Source organism: Cydia splendana, chromosome 4, assembly GCF_910591565.1.
Source record: "Cydia splendana chromosome 4, ilCydSple1.2, whole genome shotgun sequence".
Classification (NCBI taxonomy): domain Eukaryota; kingdom Metazoa; phylum Arthropoda; class Insecta; order Lepidoptera; family Tortricidae; genus Cydia; species Cydia splendana.
The window spans coordinates 8,392,772-8,408,757 of NC_085963.1; the positions used below are offsets into that span (position 1 = coordinate 8,392,772).

Consider the following 15,986-nt stretch of genomic DNA (forward strand, 5'->3'; position numbering starts at 1 on the left):
TTTGTAGGCACCTATGCACAGGGAATATATTTCCCCACATGATTTAAAACGTTGTTTCAAAGTGATAGGGTTCAATTTTGCATAATTTCTGAAACCCTTAGGGCCACTTGCACCATTATTTCACTGACCCAGGGTTAATCGGTTAGACCTGGAGTTACCATGGTTACCAGTACAATTTGCCACTGGGTTAACGGTTTAACAGCTTAACCCTGGGTTAGTGGGAAGGTGCTAGTGGGCCTTATACCTTATAAAGAGTTAAAGCTAGATAATGTGGAAATAAGAAGCATATGATATTTAATAGTTTATTTATAACTGAGATCACAAGCGACTTACAATTTACCTCCCACGGTCCCCAAAGCCAAAACAGGGTGAGTACAGTTCACAGACAATTTATACAGTACGTTACGAAAACAATTACTTAAATTAATTGTACCTTAGATACTTATTACAGTATTTGTTCACTACTAGCGTTGTAACTGGAAACAATACGTCCAATATATTCGGTTAAATCGTAAGTTACAAATAATATTGGCATTATAATTACATTATTGTAGACACACATGTAGCACGTAGGCACCATCTACCTAATGGGATAACTCTTTACCTAATTAAGTTTAGAAATCACTTCATGCTATTGGCAATCTTGATTCTACTTAGGTTGATCTATTAGATCATTCAGGTAAACAAAAATAAGTGAAGTTGTGCAGACTACCTTAAGTACCTTTTGTAAAACAAAATGTTGTACAAAATCAATTTTAGGCACCCCATTATACGCATTAACCCTAATAATGTTAGTTGTGGGTCACGCATCTTGCAGCGACCGAGTGCTATAATCAGATCGTCATCAATTGCGGTGCAACGACGTGCCCTTCCAGAGGGCCTACCGCAAACACCGAAGATCGCAAATTGCGGGCTTTCTTTTACTCCAATTAAGGCCTAATTAGAGTGACAGAGAAAGATGCCCGCAATTTGCGAACTTCTATGTTCGCGGTTGGCTTTCAGGTGTTGAGTTTGCACTCGGCCAATCGACTCGATGCTAGTCGAAGTCCTCGTCGGAGTCGGTACGCAGCACGCTGTCGGAGCCGGAGCCTGGCTCGCTGTCCACGGCGATCGCACTGCAACAAAAACACCATCATTAACCATTTGACTACCAAAGACGTCAACTGACGCGCGCGGCTACAGCCCAATATCACCTTCGTGGATTCCGACAAGATTCACGAAGACGCACTTCGCGCGGTAAGCGTGGCGTTCAAAGGGTTAAGAACAGTCAGCGTAGGTATATACAATAGATACTGACGGCCAATGTGGCCAAATATGGTTATGGATTGAAATATAATAAATAGTTGACGGTCATAATATAAATTCGTATAGATTAGCTTTATTATTTGGAGCCTTGCGTGTCCCACTGCTGGGCAAAGGTCTCCCCTCAATTTCTCCACAGATCTCTTTCCGATCCTGTGTCTGGCCACTCCTTCAAAAAGGAGTCTAGTTCATCCCGCCATCGCCGGCGGGGTCTGCCAACCCGATTTGAGTTTTCGGGCTCCCACTCTGTAGCGATTTTGCCCCACAACTCATTCGGCATTCGGCAGACGTGATCAGCCCAGTCCCATTTTACCTTGGCCGCCTTCCGAGCTGCATCGATTATTTGGGTTTTGGAGCGCAGCGCGGTGTTTCGGACTCGATCCACCAATTTGACACCTAATATGCTACGCTCCATAGATCGTTGGCAAACCCCGAGTTTGGACTTCTGAGCTTTAGTCAACCAACCAACCACCAACCAAGTCTGTGCACCACAGGTTAGAACTGGGAGTATGCACATGTCCATGAGCCTCCGTTTTAGTGACATCGGAAGATTACCTTTCATCAGGTGTTTCATGGACCAATAGCTCCTCCAGGCGTAGCTTATTAGAATAATTTATAATGTAATTTCATATTATGTAGTAAATAAATCTAAATCTATATCGTATCATAACACACCTTTATTACCACAGAAATAAGGATGTGTCCCGATATATTTGGCCACTTTGCCCGTCTTTATCTATTTGATGATGACTGTTCAACATCGGTATTAAGTATTTTATTATTATATGCAGACACACGCGAACTTTCTAATAAATATGTCGCTTATGTACTCACATAAAGCAATCAAGGGCAATAATACAAATTAGGACATAAAACGGATTAATTGTGAAATCGATTTAAAGGCGATCGACTTGTTTTTGCTATCACGTCCTGCAAGACAGGAAATACATAGCTAACAAGGTACGTCTGACATTGTTTCTTAGAAAAGTAGTTATGATACATGTCTATATTGTCTATAGGTAGGTATTACCCCTCCATATTTAATTGTTAAGGAAATTGATACCCTTTAATAGTTATTTGTTTAACAAGGGGGCAAAGTAGCTGTTTAACCGCTCGTGCTGATATTGATACCCGAGGAAGCGAAAGATTCCAAAATTGAACTACGAGAGTAGTGAGTGGTTCGAAAAATGGAATCTTGAGCTTTGCGAGGGTTTCAAAGCACGAGGGTTAAACAAAATTTGCCGCCGAGTGAAACATAAAATTTTTCACCACACCAACCCGAAGAAAATATTAACTGAAAGATATCAAAGAAAATCAAATCCAAATGAATGATATTAAATATTTATCATTCAAAGTCATCATTTAAAAGTCAATTCTACCAGCAAACATAATAAACAACTCAAAATTTGCATTTGATTACTTTGCCTCACATGTGAATAAAATGCAACTTTGCTGTCAGTTTGTGAACAATTAAGAGAGCCTTTAACTGGTAAAGGCGTGTGGTGTGGTGAAAACTATTTTAAATTAAAATCTGAACAGGAGAACATGAACACCATGCGAACGAACACGAAGAAAAAACAGATCGGCCGAGTGTTATTACTTAACAACATTAATTAATTAATTAATGAATTAATTGTGTAATAACATTTTGTAGGTCTGTGATGGTATTTCATGATTACGTGAAATTCTAAGAAAAGGAATACCTAAGACAGAAAGTAAATCCAGTGGTGTGCCATTTACACAATTCTTGTACGGAACACTAAAAGAATGTAATTCTATCTAATTATAATAGCGAACACGCCACAATCATTACAAAAATAAACACAACTTGAGTTAACGTCGGAGAGAGGTGTAATTGGCAAGGAACTATTAGGTATTAGTATGTATGAGTTTGCAGAACGCCGTCGCGCTAGGGTCCGTATGCATTTATCAGGTTATTAGTCGGGAAAAAGGGCAAAAACAACAACACCGAGGGAGGGTTTTATGATTAACTTTTGTTATTTCATGCGATTCACTCTGTTGCTGAGGTCGGACTTGCCTATTCACTGCTTCGCCATTCAAACTAATTTCAATGATATTTCTGCAGAAAAAAATAAGGTTAAGTTCCCATGCGATTGTTTCTAAGTAGCGCAAAATGTTGCATTTTGCCTAGATACATCACATTGGCCCTTGATTTAACATAGCATAATAGGTATATGATGTAAGTATGTACAGTCACCTGCAATAATATGTTACTCTTCGAAGGCCGCAAAAGTAAGTATGTGACATGCTCTTATGGCTCTACAAATAAGATCCCGACAGATATTTTAGTGGCCTTCTTTGTGTAAAATATTATTGCAATTGACTGTACACACACTTTTTTTAGTTTGGCTAGAAATACCTAAGTATTTAAAGTATTTTTTACGTCAGATATCATTCTACTATGTAGTTCTACCTAGCAAGTGTACCTACTAATAATAACTCTGCGTAGGGCAGTAGGAGTTCTTTCCTTTGTAGGCGACACTATTTGGTTATATAGGTAGGGACTATATGGTATCTTGATTTGAGTTACAATCATAAATAAATTTAATCACCCATTGAGATCCTTCGTGAGCTGGATATCGTCGCTGGTGGCGGTGTCGTTCAGGCCATTGAGCGCCTCGCAGAAATCGCTGCCCACACTCTGCAGGTGCTGCGTGTTCAGGTGGAAGCCCTGTCGACAGCAAAAACCTACAGCAATCGTTTCCGCATACCTGCCGTCCGTAAACGAACTTAATTAAATAGTTCTCTCAGGACTCGCTTTTTACCGGCCTCAACACTGTCCACATACATGATGACGTACAGGTTAGCGGGAAAAACGACGGCGCTATGCTCAGTAAATGTAGTACGACCGCGAGCAGAGATGACACACGTTGCGGAGTTTGTTGCGGGCCTTATCGGGAGATCTAGCGGCTAACGAGGCACCGCTATGGACGTATTACCAGGCGTCCTGAGAAACGAGAACCCTTACAATCTACTATCCATAATTCCATATCTTTTACTTAACCCATTTCTATACTTGCCTCGTATTGAAACGTAAACCGTAAATTGCATCACGCAGGGTCGTTTTTAGAGTTAAGCAATCGAACATGTTCCGAGGTTGCGGAATTAAGTTATCAACTTATGCGTACACGTGAGCAAAAGAGACACCATCATAACGTACATACGCTAACGACCATGGTATCCAAATGTAATAAGTAGGTACGACGTATATAATTACGCCCTCGGGTATTTAACCAAGCATGTGATTAATCTTAGAGACATGCGTTAATTTCTAATGGCCTAATGGGGAAACAAGTGCACCAGGATATGTATCACATTTTAAATATCATTAAAATGGAAGCTACTGGAATTTCATCCTTATGGTCTTGATAACTATATATGTTATTTCCATAATAACAAACGGATTATTGATCAGAGGAGGTAGTTAATAAGGTAAAAGGAAACTGATGATCAGGTAATTTCCTACTACTTTGTGCGTGACAGACGCAACCGCGCAGATATGTTTTGCTAACTCTATATGAAAGATTGACATGAGTGACAAAAACGGGATATCGGTCTCTGCAATGTAGAAGTACAGTAAGCCGATACAGACAAGGATTATTTCCATCTACGTGAGTGAATGTTTGCGTAATTGGTGGTAATATATGCTTCGATTATGTCGCTGTGTGAGTGTGTGATTACGTAGATAGGTATTATAAATAGAGATGAACATTTCTTTTCTTTACCTGAAAGCGGGTTTTATTAAGAAGTTCTGAAGATTTGTGATCGTTTATAGAGATGGTCTATTGAATCAGTGAACGCCGCCGAACGTGTAACGCCGAGATAGCTCCACACGTTGACGCCATCAGTGGTGCTCTCTCGTTTTTGTTCCACTCGGAACGAACGTCAGCCTTTACCTTGAATTGAAAGGTTTGCGATCGAAGCCTCAGAACATCGCCGAGATGGCGCCACACAGTGACGGATGCCGTTCTATCGTTCTCGCTCCACTCGGAACGAACGTCATCCTTTACCTTGAAAGGTCCTCGATCGAAGCCGCAGAAGGTCGCCTCCATCGTATAAGAGCGTGTGACGCCGAGATGACGCCACACGGTAACGCGGGCCGTGCTTTCTCGTTCCCGTTCGACACGGAAAGAGCACGATCCCAATGCGAACGCCGGAGAGATGCGATGCATCAGGGCTGGAAGCATCTGTCGAGCAGTGAAAGAAATTCACATGATAAACCATATATACTTAGGAGCATCTATGTTCGTCTTTATACATATATCTTTTGTCGTGGAATTTTAATAATAATTGTGTAAAGCAGAGTTTTGTACAAACACTTAGTGTTAACATCTGGCAAAAGCCCGAAGAAGTGCATCTGTGAAACGTTCAGGAATACTCACAAGGTACTTGACGGGCTCGTCGGGCACGCTGTGGTCGGAGCCGCACCAGCTCTCGGCGCCCGCGCAGCCGTAGAAGAACACGTTCTTCTTGCGCGAGTGGCCATGGTAGTCACAGTAGACCAGTGGCGGCTTCTTCCATACGCGCACCAAATATTCGATCAGACCCTGGACAAGGAAGCGACATACTCAGTCGTTAATAATCGTTATACAGTTGAAAATATAATCCACATTTTTTTTATTACGATTGCAAAGTACCTACATAATATGGTGATTCACCGAGTTATTTTCCACTACCAAGCGCATCTTTACAACCTCAAGTCAGATGGAAAGATATCTTGGAAAATCTCACGATTATAAACGTATCAGTATTAATAAAATGCATTTTAATTACGGTACCTTGGTGTGATAAATAGAAGGATGCAAAACGGGACTCGGTTTACTCCATCGCCGATTTAAATCTTCATTAGTCAAGCCGCATCGATGGCTGCAACAAGGATTAACATGAGACGGGATCGAGATAGCCGGCGAATTTATCAAACGGACACCGAGTCGTCTGAACGTGGATGTGTCCACCGCTTGTCGTCCGGAACTAATTAAATGTGCAAAACTGACACGCGATATAGCAGTATCAACCTAGTACATATATTTGTACCTACTGCCAGATCGGGTCTATAATATGGGGCTTCTCAGAAAAAAAGAGTACGTACCATTTACCTACTTTTTTCAAAAAACTAATAACTTTTGGGTTATTTCGACTACACGAAAGACTTACGATACTACGACGAAACTAAGAAAAAAGTGTCCCCAGTTTTTCATACAAGGTTTTTAGTTTTGTGACGGTTCATACAAAATGCTTACAATATTTGCTAAATACCTACGTTCTTGAGTTTCAGTACCTAAGGTAAGAGATAGGTGGACGACTAACTATTTACACGTGGGTTAGATGTTCAGCATCGCGCAACTATCACAGTTATTTTATAAATCATCTCTTTCTCTATTGTAAGTACTGCACCTGACCTAATAGTGGCACAACGAAACGCAAAACGCGCAACGAATTCGTTATTTTATTACAAAACTTAGCACGCTCTTATTACGACAGTCACAGCGCATTAGATGCGCGACACGCTCGCGTCGACAGCAACATTGATATTAAATAAATGATAATCGATTCTTGGGCTTTATAAGGTCAGTCTCAGGAAGAGCTTTGAGGGACAGTTTAATATGACAAGCTATTAAATAAAATGAATGACTGACCACGTAGGAATTCGTCGCGGCGCGGCGGTGCTCTGCGGCGGAAGTATGCCGCCTGGAACCTATAACCCACGGCTTTACTGGCTGTGCACTTACAATCCGAGTCGCTTACGAATACTAAACGGATAGAACAAAGGTATAACTACCTACCAGCCAGAGCAATCAATCTATTTAGACGAATGTTAAGGCCAATTTGCGTTACCAAATCAGTAGTTTAAGAGCTTTTTCATCATTTCCAATTTCCTTTTTTCTCGACGCGCATTCTCCATTAATTTTGATTAAATAACAGGAGAGCCTGCAGCATTGTTGCGTTTTTATATGTAATGATATTTAATGAATTTTCATCAGCGCGTTTCGGCGTCTGCCTTAATGCGCGACAGACCAAAATAATAAATCGAAAGATAAATGATTTGTTGTGTCAGCATAAAGTCACGTACGCGATGGTAAATTTGGATCCAAATTTATGATTGGAGTTATCATTCTTCAAGAGAGCAGACATGACTGACAGTTAATTAAGTTTTTATGACTAAAGTAAAAACAAAATTCATGTTTTCACATATAACAAGTACCTACCTAAACTTTATAAGTTAATTGGGTAAGTAAATTTTATAAATTTGGTTGATATGGTTTTGTAAATATAACCCATGTTTAATAGGAAACTGGTTGGGATAGTACTCTCCATAGTGGGAACATAGTTCAGAGCCGGAAACCGTTACCAACTTTTAATATGTTTTTGGGGATGGTTTTGAGTCTCCAAAACTCATGGTAGACAGCGGCGCCGGCCATCTACTTCAGCAAAAAAATCACTTCACCTCGTTGTGAATAGCACAACGTGTGTGTGTGTACTGCTTATTGCATCCAAACAATCAGGCCAATTCTAATGTGCACCAGACATCAAAGTCATCAAACCGATATGAAAGATACTAAAATAATATGAGTTCTAGTTGTCATTCGCGCGGGCTGGCTGTGACACGTGTATGTGAAACACATAGTTTGGAAGCATTATGCCGTATTTCCAATGAGGTGATGGGAGTTATTTTAATGACGTTATTCCTCTGTAGTAGATAGCCGGCGCCAGTGTTTCCCGGAAGTTTTAGAGACCCACACCATGCACATCAACCTACTAAAAGATGGTACCGGTTTCCGGCTCTGAACCATCTCTTCGACCATAAGAGTAGGATTGCAGAAATTAAGTAGAGCTAACTGTATTCAGCTGGCAAATATTACTGACACGTAAACTTCGCTATTGCATTGTGTAGAGTACGGTACCGCATCTGTCGGGAAGGAAAGAACATCTTAAATTGTGTCATTATTTACAGCTAGGTAACTTCAGCTGAGTGCGTCTGCAATCTACAACGATTCACTACAGCTCTCCCGTTATTAAAGGGCAATTCTTATGGTGTACGTGCTTCTGGCTGGCATAATAGCATTCATGCTACTCAGTTCGTACACAATGTAACGGAGCAGAAAACATTCACACATATTTATTTACCGCCGTATATAAATTATTACACGCCAGTGCGTCCTGGAACTGGAAAAGTGCCGTATAATATTAAAACAAAAACTTAACTGCCCCTCAAAATGACTTCCCGAGAACGTCGTGGTCGCCGTGTTTTAAATTCACACCTCAAAGATCTTGATAAAATGAACGAGGCAGGGCGGATCGACAAATTATTCCTGAGATAATACATGTTTTGTATGCTCCGGATTTTATTAGGCGGCAGATTTTGAGATTCTTTAGTTTAGAAGATTTACCTAACTCTAAAACTTAGCAGTGTATATTTAGCTGCACACAATTTTTGGTGGCCTAATTTTTGTAGACAGATTTTTTACGTTTTCCATAACATCTAGTATATGCATATTACTTAATTTGCAAATTTTAGGGTTAAAGGAATTTAATGTAACAATAGCTACGTCTATCACTGGATAGCCGCGGGATGCGCTCATTTTTTCCTGATGGAGTGGTCGGGCGTTCGTCCAATTAGGAGTGGTTGTGGCGCATCATTAGTGGGAGCGGGTCCTCGGGCCGGCCCTGGCCGCGGCCTTCGTCCGCCGACCGGTTGCGCATCTTTTACTCTAATCAGGGAAAAAAATATGCCCCGGCCGCATGCGCGAACGAAAGCGAACAAGCGAGAAGTTGCAACCCGCCTGCCGTGTTTTATGGTAGATTGTTGCGGTACCATAGGTGCAATGAATAGGGCTGTCATTAAGTTTGAAAGGTATCCCTGCTAAATAAAAAAAAATCGGGGAATAAAAACAATAAACCGAGTTCAGGTCGAAGAGAGACCTCGCTGTTAGTACGTATTTACTTGCGGTAGATCGGGTATATACAAAGTAAGTAGAGTTTGATTTCGGTTAATCCCAGTGAAGTAAAAAAATCTACTCTCGATATTGTTTTTTTTTTAATTCTATGCATTGAGCATGACTGTGGTTACCATTTGTAGATGAAAGGCAACATAAATAAAAGCTTAGAGCACACGTCATTGATCCGGTGCCTCCGGTCTGTGTAACGTATTTAAATCGAAGAATTAGTAATTGTTATTCGGAGGCTCTAGACGCGTCAACCCTGCACGCAGGCAGGGCGCGGACGCGAGACGCGGAGCGGCTGGTTCAAGGGTCCGCCCGCCCATCTATTTATAGCGCGCGCCGGCGATGCTATCGGCCACGGGCAGCGCCTGCGCCGCCCGCACCGCCTCCGACGCACCCCTCGCATAACGCTCGCCCAATAAATAGACCAAAGATGCACTGCCATTTTATATTTATTCCGACTATTTATATCGTAATGACCATTGTTTCAGGCTCAGGTGGAATTAATAGCCGGCAAGCTATTTTAGTGCCACGCTCGAGATCGTCGTTACTTTGATAAATTGCACGTCGATAAAACAGGAATGCCATTCGCATTGCAATTGATACGTAGAGATAGTAATATTTCAATGGTGATAAATATCTACATCGACGGTTTAGATAAGTCGGCGTGGGGGAGCGGGGCACACGTCAGGCTCATCCGTATGCGTGTGCGCAGCTTCCTGCTGCGCGCCGCCCGCCGCAACCATCACTTCTCGATTGTTCACTTTTTTTACTGTAGTTTTTTATCTACGTTGTTTTAGATGTCCACAGGACGGGTGCTAACTCTAGCTGCGCGGACACTCGCTACACTCGGCGGGGCTGCCGATGCCGTGTAGCGCGCTCCAGGCTGGCACCGGACACAGTGCGAGTTATTTACGATAGTCGCGAGACAATCGCCGGCCTTATCCGGTGCTCCGCGATAACGACAATAACATGACGTGGCTGTCTTCATTAAATACCTCCTTAGGAATTATCACACGTGCCTAGTTTATTATTGGCGCGCTGAATCACCGTGTTCCGGGCGAATTATGATAACTTTGGATTGTGTATTCAACAAAGTGCTCATGCTTGTGGTTAATCATTTTAGTCATAGTGTTGTTGCTATTGGTATGGCCATGCCAATTATACTCGTATTGTAAAGGTAGGATGCCTAGATTTATTTGAAGGCGTTTGACACGTTGTCAGCAAGTTACTGTGGCCTAACGGTCCTCCTCCACTAATTGATTTCATTTGCGGGTGTGGCGGAAGAGCTATTCGCTGCAGAAGACAGTTCAACGACACGCCACCGCGCCCGCTTTGCTGAGCCTTCGCGCGTCCTTCAAGGGACGTTGTATCAATCGGTTAACGAGCGCAGGCGAGGCGAACGCTCTCAATTAATCTCTAGGTCTTGTTTGGTAGGTTTCTCTATGATATATGTATATTTAATCAGGAATGAGGTTATATGCAGCAGACACAAGATGACGGACATTGACCGTAGAATTGGTAAACTTAAGCGGGGTTGGGTAGGGCACATTGCTCGTAGATAAACCATAAAGTATGGCCACTATGAACAGAAAAGTGCAGTATGTGTCGTCTTCCTTTGGCTAGGTTACTAATGACTAAAAGTGTCATTCTATGGAACTTGTTAACTATGTAAACAAACCGCCATATTGAAACTGTCAAAAATGATGAATTTACTAGGGACTTTTGTTTACATAGTTAGCAAGTTCCATAGAATGACACTTTAGGTTTTGGTAGACTGGTTTGCCAGTGTTTTTATCGCCTCCGCTCGGCATGTGATGAAAATACACGTCCAGGAATGCGTCTATTACTTACTTTAACCACACACCTAGATTTATTTCCCTGATTACGCTCCTTCTTAGAGGCGGCTTAAAGAACCTTAGTGTATTGCAAAGTTATGAGCTTATTATTCCCTTATCGGTCAGGATCCTCCCTTCATGGTGTCAGCTATATGACAAACTTTAATAAATAAGCACCATTACCTAATGGAAATTTGACATCGATCAAGCGTGTACTGTAGCTGGTTATTCTTTGTTTCTCGTAATCTTCATCAGTTCTTACATTTTATCATGCTCAAAAGTTAATTTTACATTGCTTTGACGAATAAAGGTTTTACGTTATCAGTTCGTTTTAGATTATTAAAATTCACAGCTGTGTAATTTTTGAAGCTATCCATGGATTTTCCTTGATGTCATCACAGGCATAGAAACAATCAGACTAACCAGCATATAACTCCTAATTTCGATTCTGTATAATGACTCTGGTTCACCCACCCGTTTGTATTTTATACAGCATTGTATGAGTGAGAAACTGCACAAGTGAATGAAGCATGAACTGACCCATCATTAGACATAAACGAAGAAATTGTTCCATTACACAAGCCTGTCTATTTTTGACAGCATGAAATAGATTACCACGGACGTCATCTTAATCTACGAGCATTCCCGTGCGAGATCATCCTCAATTGTTATTCTCTTCGCATCCTGTGCACACGCTTCATGAGAATCAGTGTAATTAGGATTTAGGACCTCAAGAAAAGACCATAACAACAATCTGTCTTTTGAGAGTGGCCATTCTTACAAAAACCTAAACTCTACTTAAATATAATTAAATTACGAGCTGCATATCTCAGTTAACCCTTTAACCTTAGAATATTTGATACTTAGTTCAAATGTAGTCAATATCAAAATAGGTCTTAGATTTTGCCAAACAATTAACATTTTACAAGAGAAGGAATAACAGCTCTCCTTTTTTTTGTAGATGGTAGGAGGATATTCTCCAATGAGAACAATTTTTTTTATTAACTAACAACGCATTCATTGAGATAAAAAATAAAAAGTCTGAGTTGTATGGCGGCAAATATCTTGCCGTTACCCACTAAACTACCCTTTAGTTTAATAGAAGAAAGAAAAGACGGAAAAGTCCAAAAAATCGACCGGTTTCCGTGCATACTTTTAAAATCTCATAAAAGTGGTTAATGTTTTTTTTAAACGGCCCAGATCCACTTACTTCGGCCGAAGTCTAGGTGGGAATTAGAGCCCTTGATTTCACGGGCGTCGATCGTGCGCGCGCGACGACAATCGATGAATGGTGATAAACCAACGTGAACGCAAATGCTTCCGCGCCGATTTAGTACAGTCGGACGGCAAATTAATAGTTTAACTAGGAAATAAATGAAGCAATAACTTCTACCTCCATTTGTTTTGATGACTGTAATATCAGCTTACTTTTCTTCATGTCTCGAACTAACTAGTTGTACGTAACAACCGATGTTTCAATTGACTTTTAAGAGACAATACGCTAGGTAGGTATTTTCAGTACCAGTTCCAGTCCAGCACATAAATAAAACTATGTAGATCAAGCATAATTTACACACAGGGAAGGAAAGATGTCAACAATGTGTTCAAAAAGTGGATTATATCTTAAAAATAAAAATGATTTCCTCAGAATTACCCTTGATTCTTACTTTGGGACAAAATAAAAATAGATCAAGAAAACTTATTTCCATAAAATTCCAAAATCGCAAATCCTAATATAGGTATTCGTAGTTCTTAAAATGCAAATTGAGGCTACAACTGCAAGTAGAAATACTCTTTTGACTTAAGAAACTGATTAGCAATTATTATTAAGTAGATTGTATATTTTTGAAGTGTAGGATATGTCAACACATTATATAAAATGACATTATAAACTTTATAAGTCATAAACTTTTCTATTTCCATTATTTGACGGTAAACTGTACCCACTCCTATTGATTTAGAAATCTTGTGATTGGTTGACGTGCCGCACGACTTTCATGGGCCATTCATTAATCCACAAAGCGCAACATAATCCCTGGACCGGGATGGTGGCGTCAGTCTCGACTGTCGTTTATTTATCCCACAGGATCGCTACAAAGGAATGTACACGTTTAAAGAAGTACCTATCTCGCAGCCAGCTCTATAGCATTAAGTGAGGATACTTAATGGGTCTCACGGTAAAGTCATTCAGGTCGAATTCGAGTTCTGCTTTTAATTTTAATGCAAATTGTTTACGCCGTTTATATATTCAATGAGAGTGCGTTCTAGAATTGCGGAGAAAGGACAGTTGATCAAACTGAACTGAAAACATTTTGGAATAATAATGCAGTTCCAAGGAGCAGACTTCGTCAATGTATGTTGTTAGCCTATATTGTTATAAAACATTTAAGACCTTGCATTAAAACCAATTTTACTTACGATTGATCGATTGAAGGCTATTTTGATATACTGTTACCAACCTATCCTGGCGAAACTGCCTCTGGAGTAGGATCGATTTTAAATTACAAAATGTGTCCCAAACAAAGACTTACAAATTAAATGTCCCCTTAGCCTTAAATTAATACTTAGCAGAAAAGTAATTGAAGTAATCTCAGGGTAATGGTAGCAGAAAAGCGTTAACGTTGCTACCGCAGGGCTTTTTTATGATAATTTGAAACGGGTAAATAAACAGTGTTGAGTCACGCCGTGCTCAGGGGTCAATAAGATGAGCAAGCACTGGTCGCAGCCGAATGCCACCGAGTGCAAAGTCGTTCAAATCGCTATCCAAACACGTGGTAGGCGGGAGCTAAGGTAAACTGGTACAATTGCGCTCTTCGGGTTCGCATTGTTACAGTGGATCTCGATGTTACAGTGTGCTGGTTTGCTAGAGCACGTGAGATATCAGCACGTAAGCAAAGAGAAAAGACAGGCAGCGCGGCGCGTTATTTACATAATCGCAAAGGACCGGGCGGCCTTGGCTGCAGCGCCCCTCGACTCTGAGGGACTTCTGTGATCCTTTAAAGGAACTTCAGTAGGTACCTACTACGGTTAACCACGAAACTATTTACTCAAATTATTTGTGAAATAAGGTCCGGAGGAATAAGGTGCCTTACATGCACACATTTAGGTGTAAATGGACCACAAGGTTTTTCGGAAAAATACTCGAATTTCAATTGGTTTTTATTATGATTTTTAATTATGCACAAAATTATTATAGGGAAATAATGTAATTTTGGGTAGTTGTGACGACTAGATAATCACAATAAAATCTCTTAAGTACCTATATAAAAATACTGATTTGATTTGAGTAAAATAATGTAAAGGCATCAGATAACCATTCATACAAAACGCTCTACCATTGCGTGCAAGGTGCTACTGACATTTTCTCTTTAAATAAAATATATCTTCGATATACTAGTATTATGTGCAGCATTCAATATATTAAGAACGGGTCACTCACGTATTTTAAGTCGAAAAACGCTCGACATCAACCATCATCATCTGTGTTTCACGGAAGTTTTGTTACGAGTATAATCAATAAGTACAAGGATACGGACCCATTAAACGATTTACAAAATATGTAGCTATTTTATAATTCTGTAACAACATAGGTCAACTATACCGCTAAGTTGCACCTCCAAAATTGCATCGTAACGACTCATTACGCGCTCAAGCCCCTGCTTCAGCGGGCAGGTTCAAGTTCAAATGACAGCAATGACTTGCACGCCAGTGTCGTTGACTCCGCTGCAGTGATGCAAGACTCGGAGCGTGAACTATTCGCACGAGTCTACGAGCTTGGCCGAGACTCTGGCGTAAATAATGCTTAAAGGTTCAGATAGGCTAAACTTGATAATATAGGCTGTGATTGCCAAAAATCGTAGTTAAATTGAACTTGACATAAAAAAATTATACCACGTCAGTGGCAAACTAGCATACGGCCCGCCTGATGGTTAGTTACCGTAGCCTATGGACGCCTGCAACAAGGTGTTACATGCGCGTTACATTTTCCCCATATGCAACTTTGATTATGACAATAAATCAATCCGAAATCGTTCAACGGCAGAGAATAATAGTTATTTTATTTATCCTAAACTTCCCCACCCTAAACAAAAGCATATTCAAATCTTCAAATTTTGATACGTCATAGTTAGGATATTAATTATAATAGTAACCATAGGTATTCCTAAATAGACCGTATAAAAATTTCAAACACTCTTCACCCTCGTTAGAAAGAAATAAATTTATATATCAAACGCCTTGATGCTAAGTTACACACGTATGATCCTAAGTTACACGAGTAAAGTGTTAAAAACTCTGGAGATCGAAATCACCGAAGATCTTCGCCTGATTGTATGGGGTCTTAAGGCACAGCATACGCAGCTGGTCGGCGCGCTGGCGGTCGGTTGCTCGCAAAGCCCGCGGCTGCGCGTGCTCTGGCGCAGTATTAGCGCTGCGACCCGCTATTATGCTGCCAACCTCATGTAAAAAGGGAGTAACGATACATGTGTGCCATACAAAGATATGGCCTTGCTGCTTCAAGTAGCTGTATGCTTCCAGCTCTAGCTGCCATCGGAGGTAATTCATTAGCCGGCTCCGCGGCTCGTATTATTTATGGCCGCTTAGGTTTTATCCGAGAATTACTCGCTCATCCCTACTTCTGAAGCACTTAGGGTTACCAGATCAAAGACATCTGAAAAAAATCAGAATTAAGAGATTTTTGTTTAATTCGCGTTGAGAACAATAAAGACTACATCTCACTCCTCCATTACCTCCTGTTTTGCTGTGAGATTTTCATAATCCGTCGGGAGTCATAGGAAATGTTGGGAAATACAAACAAACATATCATCTGGCAACCCTAGATGCACTGCGCTTTTAATAGAATACGACTTGGAATAATGGGAACATC

At 40.7% G+C, this 15,986-nt stretch overlaps 1 protein-coding gene across 1 annotated transcript in view; it reads right to left on the reverse strand.

Annotated features, from left to right (window-relative positions):
• Positions 1–288: 288 nt before the first annotated feature.
• The window catches only part of LOC134789842 (cytosolic carboxypeptidase 1-like), a 106,153-nt gene continuing 90,455 nt past the window's right edge, over positions 289–15,986 (reverse strand). The window contains exons 21-26 of the mRNA XM_063760508.1: positions 6,102–6,189; positions 5,706–5,870; positions 5,334–5,510; positions 3,876–3,994; positions 3,341–3,382; positions 289–1,115 (exon numbers count right to left, since the gene is read on the reverse strand). Of these exons, the coding sequence (XP_063616578.1) occupies positions 1,037–1,115; positions 3,341–3,382; positions 3,876–3,994; positions 5,334–5,510; positions 5,706–5,870; positions 6,102–6,189 (670 nt within the window). The 3' untranslated portion in view covers positions 289–1,036. The remainder of the gene's footprint in view (positions 1,116–3,340; positions 3,383–3,875; positions 3,995–5,333; positions 5,511–5,705; positions 5,871–6,101; positions 6,190–15,986) is intronic.